The sequence below is a fragment of the Lipophrys pholis genome (assembly GCF_963383615.2).
Source record: "Lipophrys pholis genome assembly, chromosome: 21".
Classification (NCBI taxonomy): Eukaryota; Metazoa; Chordata; class Actinopteri; order Blenniiformes; family Blenniidae; genus Lipophrys; species Lipophrys pholis.
The window spans coordinates 20,043,728-20,060,821 of NC_137649.1; the positions used below are offsets into that span (position 1 = coordinate 20,043,728).

Sequence of the window (17,094 nt, forward strand, 5' to 3'; positions counted from 1 at the left end):
ATGCCTTCTTTTTTGCCTCACGGCTCAGACAGATTGAACCTCATCTGGTTTGTGTTGCCGATCGTATCTCGGGGTGCGCTGGCACGGCCGCCGAATGTGAGAAAAAATCATCGACGACGTGTTTTCGTTGCGATTACACCGGGTTTAACGGCGCCGGGTTGCGCGCAAAAAAACCAAAACTGACGCAACCGTGAGTTTGGTCCGAACGCCAAATCAAATTATACAGTGTCAACATGTTTAAAGCAAAGTAACTCTAGAGGCTTCACTCGGTTACTGCAGCCGCTCAGTTAAAGGTTGTGCAAAAGCCTCTCTGGGTGTGTATGTGTATGTGTGTGTGTGTGTCTGAGGGTGCGCGGCGTGTTGGGTTACATGGCGGATATAAGGCTATATCCCTCCTTTCATCAGCTGAGTGAGGAAGAATCGAGCAGCAGTGCAATCCAAGCCGAACGTGCACACAGACATGCACTTTAATCCACACAGTAGCAGAGATGCAGACGTGACTCGGTGCTGAACGGGGCTCGCCGCCTCAAAACCTCGCTGCTGCTTTCCATTGACCGCCACTTTCACGGCAACAGCCCTCAGTGGTTTCGATCGCTCCCGCCAGTATTATATCATCAAGTCAGCATCACCTGAAGCCTTTAAAATCCCTCAAGGCCGCCAGCCATTCCAGGGAATTCACATGCAGCAATAAGCTTTTGAGCAGATTTATGACGTTCAGCCAGTAATTGTTTCCTGCGATGATGAGATGCAGAGACTCATCCAGCCTCCAGTGCACAGTCTCGCCATTAACGCTGCGTCACAGTGGAAATCATCTGGCCTGCAGAGGTGGGCACTCGTGTCTTATGGCATAAATGACATGGGTTTGAGTCTGAGCTTGTCCTGTGTGTTGGTTTTCTCCTCGTGCTCCAGTTAACTTGGTCCAAAAAAACTACTTTTGAAGCTTGTTGGTGACCTGAAATTGAATAGTTGTTGAAGTGTGTGTCTGTCCTGACGAGTTTCAGGTGAAAACGCTTCGTTTTTTGCATTTTCGTTCCAGAAAAGTTCAGCGTTTCCAGGGCAACGTTATGAAAACAGTAAATGTTTACACAGAAATGACAGCAACGCCGAAAATCATGGATTTTTCATGTTGGCCAGAGGTGGGTGCTTTTGGTTGTTTTTATAATAAAACCATACATGCATGCAGAGAACAATACCTTGTCGACATTAACAATGGCGAGTACGCAGACCTTCACGTATACTGACGATGAAGTTGGATTTCTATTCTCTCAACTATGAAACTACCAAGAGTATATGGACTGTTCCATTGATTGATTCCATTGATTGTTGTCATTGTCCATCCACTCCCTCTTTTGCAGATGAGCCATTTACCACGGACGAGTTGCACAGCAGCAGCGTTCCCACCATTTACATGGACACACAGTCGGAGGGTTTTTAGAAACGACCACCTCTGCCATGTAAACAGACCCCCAAAATGCCATTAGAACGACACCTACACACACACCTTGCTTGAAACAAGAAAAGACCATCTGCCACACTGCCAGTTCACTAAAAAACAATCGAAAACTATGCAGTGATCAGACACAAAATTGAACCCAGGTGCCTGAAATAGTGACTCCGGTCAGGTAATGAACGTTATAAGATTTATTGGTATTAGCAGCAGACCTTTTTCCTCTTGTCAGGTTTGTCCTGGAGTGTTTCACGAATATCTCACAGGTACTTTAATGGATTCAGATCAACATCTTAAAAGTCTTTGTCATCACTGATTCTGGTTTCAACGTCTTTAGATGATTTATATTGTACAATAAAGAGAAAAGGTATTTCAAAGTTGATTCAAGGAACCATGGTTAGACTATTTTAAAAGGTTACTGTGTAACCGTGACAGTGTGTGTGTGTGTGTGTGGGTGTGTGTGTGTGTGTGTGTGTGTGTGTGTAACTGGAGGGGGGGGGGGGGGGGGGGGGGGGGCGATTACGGTGTAGAATGTCCTCCTCATCACTGGAGCTGACCTAAGAACACAACGGTTAATCATCCACTAACCGGCAGCGAGACGGGGAATGAGGGAAGGAGAGAGCAGCCCGGACCTGAAGGAGAGACGCAAAAGGTAAAATATACATCAGAGACCGGCGGAGGGTGGGAATAGGGATATACAAGCCTGACGGAGGATAACAGTGGAGGACTGCACCTGCCTTTGGAGGATTTGGATCCGAGCTCAGCGCAGACAGCGTTCGATGTCCTTCATGTAACCCACGCTGCTGACTGATTGTTTACGTGTGTGTGTGTGTGTGTGTGTGTGTGTGTGTGTGTGTGTGTGTGTGTGTGTGTGTGTGTGTGTGTGTGTGTGTGTGTGTGTGTGTGTGTGTGTGTGTGTGTGTGTTAAGCATGTGCGCTCTCAAAGGATCACCCTGCTTCTAGACTAGACTGTGAGCGTGTGCGAAGCGGCCACATGGGGCCTGGGCCCTGTCTGCGATGCCAGCAGCAGCAGCAGTGAAGCCCGCTCTGGAGGACATGGTGGCAGAGGGAGCGGGCGTGGGAGAGCGCGGCGTGTCCCAGTGGGAGGCCCCCGGGCTGGGCCGGGAGAGGCTGCCTCTGCCCTCCCTGAAGGTCCCCAGGGAGCTTCTGCGGCGCTTCCCCCACTCCAAGCGGGTGGGCTCCTACCTGGTGGGGAAAATGATCAACAAGGGCTCCTTTGCCAAAGTGATGGAGGGGCTGCACATCGGCACGGGGGAGAAGGTTGGTGACTCGAGAGAGAGTGCAGACATGAGGGGACACGCCTCGGGCTGAAGGGATCACACACATACAAGATTACTACTACACGTTTACAACTAGCGCCTTGCAACTACCAATTATATGAAAAACGTGGAAGCCTGTTATGACTGTTGTAACGTGTACAAACCTCAGCCAGGCCAGCTGCTTATTTCATAATTGTGTCATACAGTTGCTTGAAACATGTAAAGAGACATGTGTTTCCACAGTCTGTCCTAATAGAGCTAATCACCACGAAACCGTAAATACAATTAGTATCCTCATGGTATATTTAATGTGTAAGAGAAGCTACTTTCAGATGGATATGATATTGTGCTGGGATCACAGACAGAAGAGGCCACCAAGCCGAGTCTGTTGTGTGGAGTTTGCATGTTCTCCCTGTGCATGCACGGGTCTCCTCCCAAGAGCATGCCCCGACAGTTAATTGGTGACTCTAAATCCGGGGTTGGCAACTCATTTTCGGGCCCCATGAAAAATTCTCACGAGTGTTGAGACATAGAATTTTAACAAGAATTATGTCTTGATTAAAAGCTCTTTTAAGACATCATTTAGTCAAGCTACTGTTGATCTGTGCTACTTTTTATAAATAAATGTGAATATGTAAATATAATACATACATACAATGCCTTCACCCAGCAACACAGTGGACAAGACAGTGTCTAGTTTGCGGTTGTGGCTCAGTTGTGTGTGTAAACGTATGTCTGTGTTCAACTTTCATGGGTCACTGAGTGCCTGACCCTTGGCTGTGTACCTGACCTGGTTGCTGCAGCAATGGACAAACGTACACCCCCCCAGGGGAGGTGTTTGTTTCTCTTAACCCCTGTTGCCCTGCACAGGTACAGGATATGTGAAGGTGAGGTCTTCAAATATGCAAACGCTCACTGCTGGAGGCCTTCGGGCTTCTACAGAACCGGTCTCAGCGTTATGTCATGGTTTGGCCATAAACAGACAAGATGTAAAACTACTTTTGATCTAAACTGCGTTTTCCTGTTTTGTTCCGAGTGAGGGGAATTTTTTAATAATAAATACTGATTAGGGAATTTTATTTCCACATGTGCAACCAAGGTCTCTTTTTCTCATCGTCATTATCTTGAAGGTAAATGACTTGTGAGAATGTAAATTGTTGCCAGTGTCCAAACCGAGCGATGGGCGAATGAGATGCAATGGAAGCTGACTTCTTTATGACCCGTCAGTGCTCGGTATAACATCATTCCTCCTGTAATCAGGGAGTGTTTGTCAAAAGATTTTTCTTTTCACGTGAATTTAACAAGAACGGTTCATTACAGAAACGTAGAGGCACATGTGATGGGACACCACTAAAACTTGAAATGCGTTCACGAAACAATACCATCTCTTTCAATGGCATTAGTCTCATAGCTCATTTTTATAAATTAGTCTGGGGATCACATCCAAGTCAGCTATTATTCACACGTGTTGAAAGTACTGTAGATGTACCAGACCACTGATCAAATATTATATATTTAAATATATTCTCTCTATATACAGTTTATCTTATCAAGATATCTTATATTGTGTGTGTTCAGGTAGCCATCAAGGTGATAGACAAGAAGAAAGCCCGCCAGGACTCCTACGTGCTGAAAAATATGAAGCGGGAGCCCAGAATCCATCAGATGGTCCGACATCCTCACATTGTGGTCTTGCTGGAGGTAAAACCTTGAAAACAAATTTTCACGATCCCACATCAGCAATTGCTCTCTGCATTGTACTGCTGTGTGATATGAACGCCTGCGTGTGTCAGACTCTGGAGACGGAGAACAGCTACTACATGGCCATGGAGCTCTGTGCCGGAGGAGACCTGATGGACAGGATCTGCGACAGGAAGAGGCTGGAGGAGAGGGAGGTGCGGCGCTACACCCGACAGATCCTCTCCGCTGTGGAGCACCTGCACAAACACGGCATCGTGCACAGGTGACTACACACACACACACACACACATTGTATACGGCACGTCTATTTCAGACAGGATTAATTCATTAAAACTTCTCCTCAGACAACTTTCACTCAAGTGCTTTTCATTTTACCGTCTTTCATATTAGGGCTTTCTCCCCAAATAATAAATCACACAATATTGCAATATTAGCTCGCCTCAGTTCATTGTGGCTATATATGTTTTTTTCTTAAGTTCTTTTTCATTTCCTTTGCAATTTCCTGCTGACTGGATGAAATAATCGCCTGCTTATTTGAAATATAAAACCATTTTACTGATCATGAAAACAATACATTTTGCACAACTGATCTTGGGCTGTGATAAAAAACCTTTAAGACCGGGAGCGTTTTATCGACTTGTTTACAGCCACGGATTCTATCTGGGCTCATCACTAATATGTAAACACTTAAAATGATGAATGGATTGTAAAAACTGTATCAACTAGTGGCAATCCATTCTTAACAGACTTAATTGTAGTATACTAGTCAAGACCACCTAACCCAAGACTGATTCAAGACCGAAGAGCATCCCAAGACCAAAACAAGACCGAGACATTAAGGGCGTATTCACATCCCCCTGTTTGATTCCAGGCGGTTTGTGACCGCCACCTAAACCAAATGAAGGACGCTTGATGCTCTTAAAGATCGATTTCAGGTTTAATTGATCCGTTTGAACAAAAAGAGCCAAAACTTGAGAGGAAAGAATGTATTTTCACACGGTGGTACAACGGTAGCTCCAGAATCTGCTGGTCATTCGTGCACTTGAGAGCGCCGACCGACACACTGTGAGTCGTTCGCAGGGCATTAACAGCCTCCAGAGGAGGACGAGCTGCAGGAAAGGCGATACCTGGCACGAGGTCGGTGTGGGAGATGACAGTCTTATTTTACTGGCATTTTAGTGTGTGTGCAGGTGTTAGAGATCCAATGCTCACACACACACACACACACACGTTTACGCTGCACTGCAGCCACACTCGCCACGCACAGCGCTGTGTTTTGGTTTAAGACTTTGGCTCCTCTGAAGGTGGGAATGTGATTACCAGGCGATGACCTCATCATCCTGCGCCGGCGCCATGATTCACACATCATCACAACATCATGGACTTCCTCTCTAATGAAGTCCCCCAACGACGAACGCTCCTCAGCCGTTCGCCAGCACCTCGCCGTGTCCCGCACACGCACACCCACCCACGCCACGCGCACGCCCCCGACCACCGTCCCACACGGAGATTATTAAACTGGAAATAAATGGAAAATTTGCACTTGAACGCACCTCCTGCCACCCACAGTCAATAGGTTTACCGCATTACATTTTCTCCTTTATGGCGATGTCTGCTCTCGCTCTTTCTTGCTCCGTTTCCCTCTTTGAACTCGCCCCGGGTCCTGCGAGCGGGGTTCTCTGGATTTTTCGAGCGTCTGTTGCTTAGATGAAGGCAGATGAAAGGAACATGGCGGATTCCCAGGCTATAGTTTATGGGAGCTCTCTCTCTCTCTCCTGACCGCAGATTTTCATTTAGCACGGTCGTTTTAGAGCAGGCAGTAGTGTGCGGTTGGTGGCGAGGCCGGGGTACTTTCTAGGGAAGTCAGGCGACTTTTTCAGGTAAACAGTATTAGATCTTCGTTGGAGGCTATTTGGGAAGCGAAGGAGAGCCTTTGGACTTGCCTTGAAAATCGTGTTTTCTAGCTTTGGGGTTTAATTTGTTCTTTGATTACAACCAACTGTTCATTCAGAACCCCATTTAACTGTGTTTTTTAAAGCTTGAGCTCCACTTAAAACCAAAGTCAGCTTTTGTTTTTTCTTGTTTTTCTGGCAAACTTTTTTTTGGTCACTCATAAAAACTCCAAACAGATTACAGTATTTGTTAAACAGCTACCATCAAATCTGTGAGGGAAAATGCTCAAAAAGCATTGGGACATAGTTCATTTAGGATAATTTGCCGGATTTACTGATCTTTCTCACATTACAACATATAATTGTTGACAGAAGTTGAGCACCATAGGAAAGTAAAAGCATTATTTGCTTTGTGGTAGTTACAGGCTGCAGGATCCTCATGGATATTACCACTGGGGCTGTACTTGAGTACATTTGATCAATTTAATTCATGCAAAACAATCTCATACATTATTTAAAAAAAAAAGTGCTTTAATGAGATATGTGTTATCTCCACCTCCTTCTTCTCAAAAATCAAAAGGGGAAAAAAAATCCCTGTTTGTGAAAATCCTGCAATAAAACTACTTCCTTCCTTTGAGATTGAGCTGATCGATCATTTATGTTTGCAGAGACTTAAAGATTGAAAACTTCCTCCTGGATGAGCACAACAACATAAAGATAGTAGGTATGTTGGCGTGCATGCTTTCTCCAGCAACGTCTCGTGAGAAGTGAGGAGTTGTGAAAATGCAGTGCCAGGAACTTGCTGTAAAAAACTTTTTTTTTTTTTTTTTTTAAAAAAACAATAATGTTTCACACAGATTTTGGCCTGAGCAACACTCTGAAAGCTGAATCTTTATCGTTGGAGCTCCTCAGCACCCAGTGTGGAAGTCCTGCCTACGCCGCCCCCGAGCTGCTCGCTCACAGGAAGTACGGACCCAAAGTGGACGTCTGGTCTGTGTAAGTAATACGGCCGGACCAAACTTGTGCTTTCGAGTTAAACTTCCGAGGAGGCACCCAAAAGGGATGAGAATGAAGTGGGCCACTTATGAAATGGAAAAATGTGGCCCAGCTGGTTGAGCGGGTTGTATTACAATCCAAAGATTGGACCCCATCCTTGATGCTGAACCTGAAGTGGGACACCTTGTTTGGCTGCTGTCTCCTCTGGCGTGTGAATGTTAACGTGAACTTGTAAATGCTTTGAGTCTGCGAAAGTGGTGACAATGCACCACAAGTGATGTCCAGTTGCACTTTATGCCCCCGTTTAATATTTAAACTACTCAAGGAAACGATACTTTTTAATGACTTAGTGCATTAACTCCTTGTTGTTGCTTTTGTTGGCTTAACTCACACACAATTAGTGGACTATTTGAAAAAAAACACACAGTGTAAATGATACAAAATAGGAACAGTACTATTTCAGCTAAGTCAGTCATCACATAGAGTAGCATTTATTTAAGTTTAGGGTTTTATTGAAAACCCACACAGAAACATCCTTAAAGTTTATTCATGGGACATTATCTTTGTATTATTATTTTGTTATCAATTTGAGGGATGAAAGTGGGTGTTTGGTGGATAATGATGGGTGGACGGGACCGTACGTCTCGGTTTTTACCATGTAAAGCACTTTGTGCTGCATTTGGCTGTGTGAAAAGTTGACTGATAGATTGATAATTGAGGGCCAACGCGCAGTGGACAAGAAGATTATTGCCCTGCTGTTGATTTCATGACGGCGAATTAGCATTTTTGTGTATAGCACACATTGTTTGAATGTATTATCCAGATACAGATTCCAAATATATGTTTTAACTCTGCTGGAAAAAAAAAAGAAAAAAGAAAGAAAAAAAGAAGAAATCATACACTGTAATTTGAAAATATAATTCTTATCAACTCAGTCATGCAGTCACTGCAGTATTAAAGTGATTAAAACGGCGCACTGTGACAAGAAAGCTAATAAATGTTTCAGGCTCATACTTTGTGGCTCCACAGCAAGTCGTTGCAGCTTGCATTGCAGACTTTTGGCGACTTTTTATTAACCAGATCTCCTTCCTGCCACATCCGGGATTCAAGCCTGCGTCCCCCACCCTCTAGCGCAGGATTTAATTTGATATACCACTGGGGGGGGATGGGGGGGTTATTAGCGTCAAATAAAAAATAACAACTTATGAATGATTATTATAGCTTTAAAACCAGACAAACCAGGTGCCAAACAATACAGAGGTGATGCCAACACAGAGCTTCATGGGCTCATGTTTTTTGAATGTTTTTTAGTACAATCCCTTATGTATTGGAGAGTAATATTGATTTTGCGTTGATGAACCATAACAGATTTAATGAGCCAGGCGCAGTTTCACTGTACCGGCGGTGTGTTCTTGGCTTGGCCTTTGAGAGAATCACATGCCACGGGTAGGATCAACCAGGAGACCTCAGGCCTCCAAGGAGCCTCAGTCTCTAAAGTACCTGTAGGAATTTGTGCAGATAATCTTTTTTTAACCTTTTATTACAGTACACTATGTATGTTCACTAAATGTGTCATTTGTTAAGGTCAGATTCCTCCACATGAAAATATTTCTTTCTCCTCTCATCATAGATTGTACATGTAGGAGCTTCTGAACCTTAATTCTGGTTCGTTTATCCAGCGATACAACAAAATCATCCCTGTGATGTGATTACATGATTATTTGAGCCGCAAATGTAAACTGGAACACACCCAAATACATTCACACAGCACGTTTGGATCAGTACCTCAGGGCTTTTTCCACTTTAGATAAATGCTGCAGAGCAGTTTCCCGGTCGAGAAAAAAGTTTCTCTGACCGTCTCAAAGAAAGAAAAACTTCCCATGTGATCTCTGACGTCCATTCAGGGCGGTCCTGGACCACAGGTTTAAACTGTATAGAGACTTGTGGGAAGCAGACAACTCACTAATAAAGACACTTAAATCAACAGGTGCAGTAAAAGAGCAAGAGAAACCCTGACATACCCTGCAAACACACTGTTTGCCCCCCTCACAATTGGACCCACGTGTACTTGCTCACTATTAAAGATATTTCTATTAGACTGTCTTTTAAAGTGTCTTTTTTTGTCCACTGACGTGTTTGTCGTGTGTGTTTGCAGAGGCGTGAGCATGTTTGCCATGCTGACGGGGACTCTCCCCTTCACCGTCGAGCCTTTCAACATCAAACAGCTTCACCAGAAGATGGTCAACGGGGAGATCAGCAACATCCCGACGGACATCAGCAAAGGTTCCTGTGTGTTTCTCAACATATTGTAACCAAAGACAAGGGATGGCGTAACGGATCAAATTTTCAGTTTTTTGGGTTTTTTTTCAGTCGGTTTAGTTTCTCTTCTTTACCTCTTTTTTCCCTCTTTCTCCCGGCGTTACTTCACTCTACAATCTGTCGTGGTGCCATGTCAACACAAACAAACACAGCTCCCGTTACTGCGAGGAAAACCAGTCCGACGCCGACACTCTGAAACTGTGTTGAGAGCAGATTCGAAGGAAAGAACTGTTACCACCACTGGACCTTTCAGACTTTTCTTCACCTCCGAAATCCCGACCATACCCCGCCAATTTTCATACTATTCATTGTTTTTCTGATGACTGAGCCGACTGTCGCTTCCCTCATTTCCATGTCTTTGTATTTATTCCTGATATTTGTTAATAATATTATTCTCATCATTGCACGATTTATTTTCACACTATCATCTTACCCGCAGCTTTCAGTTCAATCCAGGGTGTTCGCATAAATACTGTTCCTCCGGTTTCTTTGCTTAAAAAACCAATAAATACTCTATTATATATCTTTTATTCGTGACAAACAGCTTGAGTTGACTTTGGCTGAGAAAAGCTGCGCTGGCTCAGCCACTAAGAGGAACTAATAGTAAATGGAACGCAGCGTCGCAGGGTTAAATGTCTGTGGACGTGGCAGCCGTCCCATTCGAATCTGTCCGTATGCCGTCAGACTGCAGGGCTTATCTGGATTCCCCATCGGTGCTCGAGCCATCAGCCGCGGTTCGGCTGCCACGGGACAGACTCATGTCAGAGGGTGACAAGACGAATCGGTTCCACTCAAAGGGAAACCCTGCCTCTCATGTGGTTTCACCAGAGTCACACAGTGAGCGATTAGTCTGAAGGGGTTCGGCACACTTTTATGGGCGTAATGTGAAAAACACACCAAAAGAGACACGGTTCAACTTTCTCAGTGCAAAATGTGTGATGTATGAGGTGTAGGATGAAATTCAACAATGATATCCACTCTTTAAGAGTTGGTAAGTCTGTAATTTCCCCCAAAGGAAACACATTTAAAATTGACACAAGGAAAAACAAATGTGACAGTGTGTCTTGTTTCCTTTCTCGCTCTTCAGGAGCCGTGTCGTTTGTGCTGTCGCTCCTGGAGCCGGACCCAGAGAAGAGACCCAGCGTCAGGGCAGCAATGGAGGAGAAATGGATCAATGAGGGATACACCAAGAAGCCACTGCACACACTAGCTCATAAAAACAGGTGACTTCTCTTTTTTTCTGATCCCATTCTTCCAAACCATTGCTCAGCATCCATGTCATAGTTGGGATACTTTTTCAGATTTATTGGGAACAAACCACAAAAATGCCACTTCTGAATGTTTGAAATATTTGGTGTTTTTGCAAGTCAAAGATATAATTCTAAATACTATTTTGCTTTTCTCTCTTTTAGGTATTTTATAAACTTTGTAATACATTACTTAGCATTTCCTAGGCATTCTCTATATCATAGACATATCCTTTAACTTTCTTCTTATGGAAACATAAGTTTATGGTGTATTATTTTTGCACTTTTTGTAGTTGCATAAGACCTTTTTTTTTTCTGTACGAGAAGAGCAAAGAAGGTCACAAAAACTCTTCTCAGAAAAAAAGACCGCCGTAAACTTTACAATGCGGGCAAATGAATCAAGAGGGAAATCTCTGCATGTTTTCAAACTAAATGAACATTTTTGTGGTCTGCAGTGTAACAGCTTAGTGCACCAGAACAGGACTAAAAACCTTTTATCACTTTACACAATGTGGAAATGCAATCATGTGTGGCTTCTTCTGGCAATAACGTGTCTTTTTGAAATCTCGCTTTTGTCTGACTCAACCAGAAGTTGGTCCTCAACGAGACTTCGAGTGGTTGGGTACATCGCTTTCATTTTTATGTCGTCTTTGCCTGTTTTTTTCCCATCCTCCCCCGCTGTTGTTTCCCAGACTGTGTCCAGAGGATCTGAACTCATCGGTGCTGGCGTACATGACAGAGACGCTGGGCTACTCGCTCTCTGAAATCATTAACACGCTCACCACCAACCGACCCTCCGCCATCATGGCCGCCTACCACCTGCTGCTCGGCAAATTCAACAGGAGCCAGAAAGGGGCCAAGGCCGGCAAGGTTTACACTTCATCCCGTACAGGCACATAAACACACACACACACACACAGGCCTGCGTTATGTTAGGAAACATCCGAGAATCACTCAGCACAATGGTACCTGTGAGCAAATATAATCCATCTGTCGGTTAAGTTCAAATAATAACCATGGCTGATTTGGCAGAAGCTGGAAGGAAATGACTGGAGTCTTTCTAGCAAGAATACGTGGCGAGAGAGGAACAGCAGCGAGTCAAAGCCGCAGAAGCAGGTAAATATTAAAGCTATTTCATTCATTCAAAGAGGTGAAAGTAATTCTGATCAGGGGTGGAACCCGGTCCAACATGCCAAGATTCCATGTAAATTTAGTAAAGAAACAAAGTTAGAAAAGAGGGTAACTACAGGTTAAACTAATGTGTTTTTGTTAGAATTTGTAAGAATATTTATGTGACATGATGAAAACAAAACTGTTGTGATAGTTGCAGGCTGCATATAGAGACTCATGTTCATTATCATCATCATCATCATCATCATCATCATCATCATCATCATCATCAACATGTTAGTATTTGCACGTTATTGAAAAAATACTAAGTGAATTTAATTTGTATGAAACTTTTCAGATATTTGATCAGATTATTAGATTAAATCAAAAAAACTTTTTATCTTTAAAAAAGATCCGATGATGTTCAGAAGTGGGATGAATTTGTTTATTTTGGTATATTTCATACATGATGTCGTGGTTATAGCAATAATGTAGTAGGTTTAAGTTGTGCATGTTGTACCTGGGTATACATCTGTTTCTTTTGGGTCCTCCAGCCCAAAAACATATTAATTGATGACTCTAAGGGCGTGTCCACTGTTTGGTCTGGACCGGAGTCTCTTCAGGGAAAAAACGTTTTGTTTGGGAGACGTGAAAACGCCCACTAACTCTGAACTGGAGCTATCTGGTTCCCCTCAAAAGCTAGGACTCGGTTCGCCAAACGATCTTTCTAGCGAGTGGGGTGCGAGGATGTGATGTAGTGCGCAATGCATTCTGGGTAGTGAACAAACAAAGTAAACTGTGCAAATCAGAAGAAGCAGATCCAGAAAGGAAAAGTTGGAGAATATCTCGTGGGCAGATGTGGAGTGGAGAGGAAGAAGTAGAGAGGAAGAAGTAGTGAGGAAGACCCATTGATATCCTGTCTGAAGACTATATATTGTGGTTGTTTCTGGTAACCCAATAACCACGAGCTAACTGGCCTAGCCACCACGGGCTAAATCGGCGAGGTTTCTGCTTTCGGTCCGGACCAATCAATGAGCCTGGTTTCTTCTTTACTTCCTCTCTGGTCAGTTTTTGTTTCAGGCGACAGTGCCCCCAAACCAGCAGCTGTTGTAATTGCGTGACATTTTCCAGGCGGTTTGTTCTGGTCTTAAAAGTCAATGTGAACGCCACCCGAACCAAAAGAATGTGTGAAAATTCTCGACTCCCCTCCCTCCCAAGTGAACCGAGTCCCGGACTATCCGAATGTGAAAGGCCCCTTAAATGCCTGCAGGTGTGGACGTCTATGTTTACCCTGACAACCGATCGCTGATTAACCCGCAGAACAATCCGGCCAATGACAAGAGCTCGAAGCAGCCCGGCCGACCTCTGAGGACCCAGCAGACGACCGACTGTCAGAGCAACAGGAGGAGGACCGAGGACCTGCACAAGAAGGGCCAGAGAGAGGATGACGAGAACCGTCCCCCATCGCCGTGTCTCCCTCAGCTTCCCCACTCGGCGTCCCCCTCCGTGCCCCCTCGCCTGCCCTCCCCCTCCGACGCCCATCAGCGCGCAGAGGATGGGGCGACCGATGAGGAGATCGCCATCACCTTGGACACCAGAGAGGTGCTCTTTCCTGAGGGTGAGGAGTTGAAATATATAGAGAGTCGTGTGTTTCTTACATCTTCAACACAATGTTTTTCATATGACGCTGTAAACTCTGTGTGTTTCAGTGTCAGTGTTTGGAGACAGGGAACTCGTCCATATCTCTCCCCCCAAAACTTCGGTGTCCCAACTCTGTGACTCTGCCCCTTGCCAAGTCCCCCTGCCACCGGAGCCAATCAGAGACGGTGGCACATGCAGACCCGTCCGACACACGCACCTGCTGAGGACAACGCAGTCGGACGGGGCGGACCCCGGCTCGGACTGTTTCCGTGACAACCTGCGCCAGGACGACTCCCATCACCTGAGCATCGATGAGCGACTGGAGAAGCTGCAGACGTTTTACTCCACCGAGAACAACGGCGTCTCTCCCCGGATGCTCCTGGAGGCCGACGCTCGCTCCCCGGAGCGAGCCCACCTGGGCGCCATGGAGACCACGCAGACGTCGCCCCCTGCCCCACTCCCCCGCCTGCGCAACCTGGGACTGAATGATGGACGAGGCCGGAAGATGACCTGGGTGGGTTTGACCCGTCCTGGACCTCCGGGACTCCTAGTGAACGGGTCCAAGCCCCCGGCTTTCCCCTCACAGAGGCAGCACACTTTGGTCATCAAAAGCCTCAGGCAGGAGAGGGGGAAGAGAAAGGAGCTGTCTGTGGCTGAAGGAGGAGCAGAGAGAGCAGGAGGAGGAGGTGGAGGAGGAGGAGGAGGATCAGGATCAGGCATGAGCGGAGCCAAGAGGAACTCAGTTCAGTTACGTTCGACCCTCCAGCGCCGGGTGGCAGACCTGAACCTGCCACTGCTCCCCGCAGCTCTGCAGGGAAAAGCCGATAGGAAGAACCAGCTGCACAGTTTGGACTACTGACACGCTGAAGGACAGAGCGGGGACAGAGCGGGGACAGACAGCCTGTTTTAAAACAGGAGCGTCTATTTATGGCAGCTACAAAAAGACCCAGAACTAAAGCTACTGTATCGTTCTACTTTTCATGTCTCAAAGTTTTGCAAACTACCAGGAATCCCGCATACATCCAGTGTAAATAACTTCTCAGTGCCAAATATTGTGATTATAAGCTCATTCAAACACAAAGGAATTCAGTCCACAGAAGCTTCAAAGTCATGACCACAGTCTTTTTTCATCTCCACCCATCACAATGTGAAGTGCAACACGCACACTGACTCTTCAACATTAAATATGTTTTTTGTACTAATACTGAAAATGGAAATAAAAAGTACTATTGGTTAAAATTGTTCTTGCGTATCTGTGGCTTTTTTTTTTTTTTTACTTTGGAGAGGTGATCATGATGATTCAAACAATTCAAACTATGTATACTCAGTTGCGAACGCTTACTTTATCATTACAGCAAATAAAAATTGGCCTCACAAATGGAAGCAGGTATTTTCTCAGTAGGCCACCTTCTGTTTTAAGAATTTGTGAGGAAAGGGAAATAAGCACAATTTAAAACGAATATACATTTGATTAAAAGACGCTTTTCTTTTTTTTTTTAAGAGCTAAATGATGCAAATTTCCGAAAGATAAATTACATTTTTGGTTGAAATAACAGGTACAACAATTGCTGGGCTTCACATAAAGACATCAAAACTACTAACTTTACTATGAAAGTAAAAATTTATGTAATAAATGGAAGATGGAGATATATACTGTATATACCACAGTAACGGGAGCAATATTGTACTTTTGTAGACTTTGGTCACCCGTTTATGTCCTTTGCTGTCATATGTAAGCTTATTTAAGTAAAAAAATATTGGAATGGGCATCAAGATAGATGGGGAAAGACTATTCGGCCTTGAATTTGACCTACTTTGCGGTGGAGCTGCATTTTGTTTGGTAACCTGACCGGGATTCTTCTCATGTCACTGTGAGTAGTGTTTTACGATATGTACAGAGACCAGAGGAGTTGCAGTGAAATCATAACAGTAACATTCATCTTTTGAAAAATGTACATTTTTGTACAATGACATTCACAAAGGTATAGCTTCTACTACTACTACAATGATTATATTTATTCAGGTTTTATGGTTTAGAATTGTGTAATAAGCGAGTGAGTTTGACAATCTTTCCATATTGGGCAGTTCTTCTGTGCACTGAAAAAAACCCAGTCATAATGAGGTAGTCACTGTAGTGATTGATATATGGTCACTAAGCTGTATTCGTCTACTTTCTGGCAGGTTTGAAATCCTCTAGATATAGAAAAACACAGCAAACATAAGACCCATGGGCCTAAACCGGTCTGCAAGAGGCTCCAATCCAGCTGCCAAATCACCAAGCAAACCGAAAAAATTTAAAGAAAACATTGACTTATTATTTTTATTTTTTTTGAAACAAATTTATTAAGAATAGCAGACACAACACAAGACTTGAGCTGAGATTCTGGTTCTGCTGCTATGAAAGATAGCTACCTCATTGTGAAAATGAAGCCACCATTTGTCCTAAAGCGAAGCTGTCAGAGTGAGTGTGGAACAACATTCATTAATCAGTTGCATTAAAATTGGCTTTATGTCGTAGTAACTTTCGGGAGTAATTTGTTTTTTTTTTTTACAAAAATATAGATATTTTCACCACGCAGACAATTGTGAAGAAGCCAGCTGCTCCTGTGCAACTGCAAAGCCAATTTGACCACCAAACAAAGTTAGTAATCTCTCATAGAAATCTCTGGCATGTGTCATATCCCTCTATATCATCACTCCTCTCTACTCATGCTTTGTGGGTCATTAATATTCAGTCGCAAAGATGTGGAAGAATCTGGTTGCTGCATGGAGGCACTCTTCGCCGCTGCTGAATAATTGAGAGGGTGGCCACCTAATACTGACGTTTTGTGAGTGTGCGCGTGTGTGTGTAATGGTGAGGTGCACGTTATGCGTGTGCCCAATGAGGACAGATTGAACCCACTGAGGTGGATACATCCCCCCCACTCTAGTTACCACTCTGGCTACTTAACTGTGATATGAACCAGTAAGCTCTGATACTGAATCGCACATTCACACTGCACAGTGGCAGTACCCTAAAGAAGAATACAACGGCACCAGGCCAGGAAGCAATACAAAAATTAATGTAAAGAATAAAAGCAATTTGTCGGGAGATACTTGGAATTTTGTTGTTGTTGTTGTTTTTATTCATGCATGTCTAAAGAACTATCCCACATCCCTTTCATACATGGCCTGGTCACAGGACATGTATGAAAGAAATCGGACAAACAAGGTATGGAAAACCGATTAATAATGCATGTTGCACATAAAGATGTACCCGGGGCCACTGGAACATTGCGTTTACTTTGCATGCTACAGTGAGCATTGTTCTTCCTGTACAGCTTGTGACTTGGACAATGGCTTTCAAAAGGCGACTCAAATAACTGCTTATCGATGGTACAGTGCGGGTTCTTAGTCTCAAACCTAATTACCTGTAAAGACCTGGGACATTTGATTTGGAGTCGTTCTCACTGACTCGACAT

The 17,094-nt window shown here is 44.3% G+C and overlaps 1 protein-coding gene across 1 annotated transcript; it reads left to right on the forward strand.

Annotated features, from left to right (window-relative positions):
- Nucleotides 1-2,464: 2,464 nt before the first annotated feature.
- On the forward strand, nucleotides 2,465-14,492 carry LOC308126603 (uncharacterized protein; the record flags this gene model as incomplete). Its single annotated transcript, XM_080491104.1, has 10 exons — nucleotides 2,465-2,732; nucleotides 4,310-4,428; nucleotides 4,521-4,690; nucleotides 6,989-7,044; nucleotides 7,178-7,316; nucleotides 9,472-9,599; nucleotides 10,723-10,858; nucleotides 11,575-11,768; nucleotides 13,263-13,610; nucleotides 13,702-14,492. The coding sequence occupies 10 exons, from the start codon at nucleotides 2,465-2,467 to the stop codon at nucleotides 14,490-14,492; spliced, it is 2,349 nt and encodes a 782-aa protein (XP_080347230.1).
- Nucleotides 14,493-17,094: the final 2,602 nt, after the last annotated feature.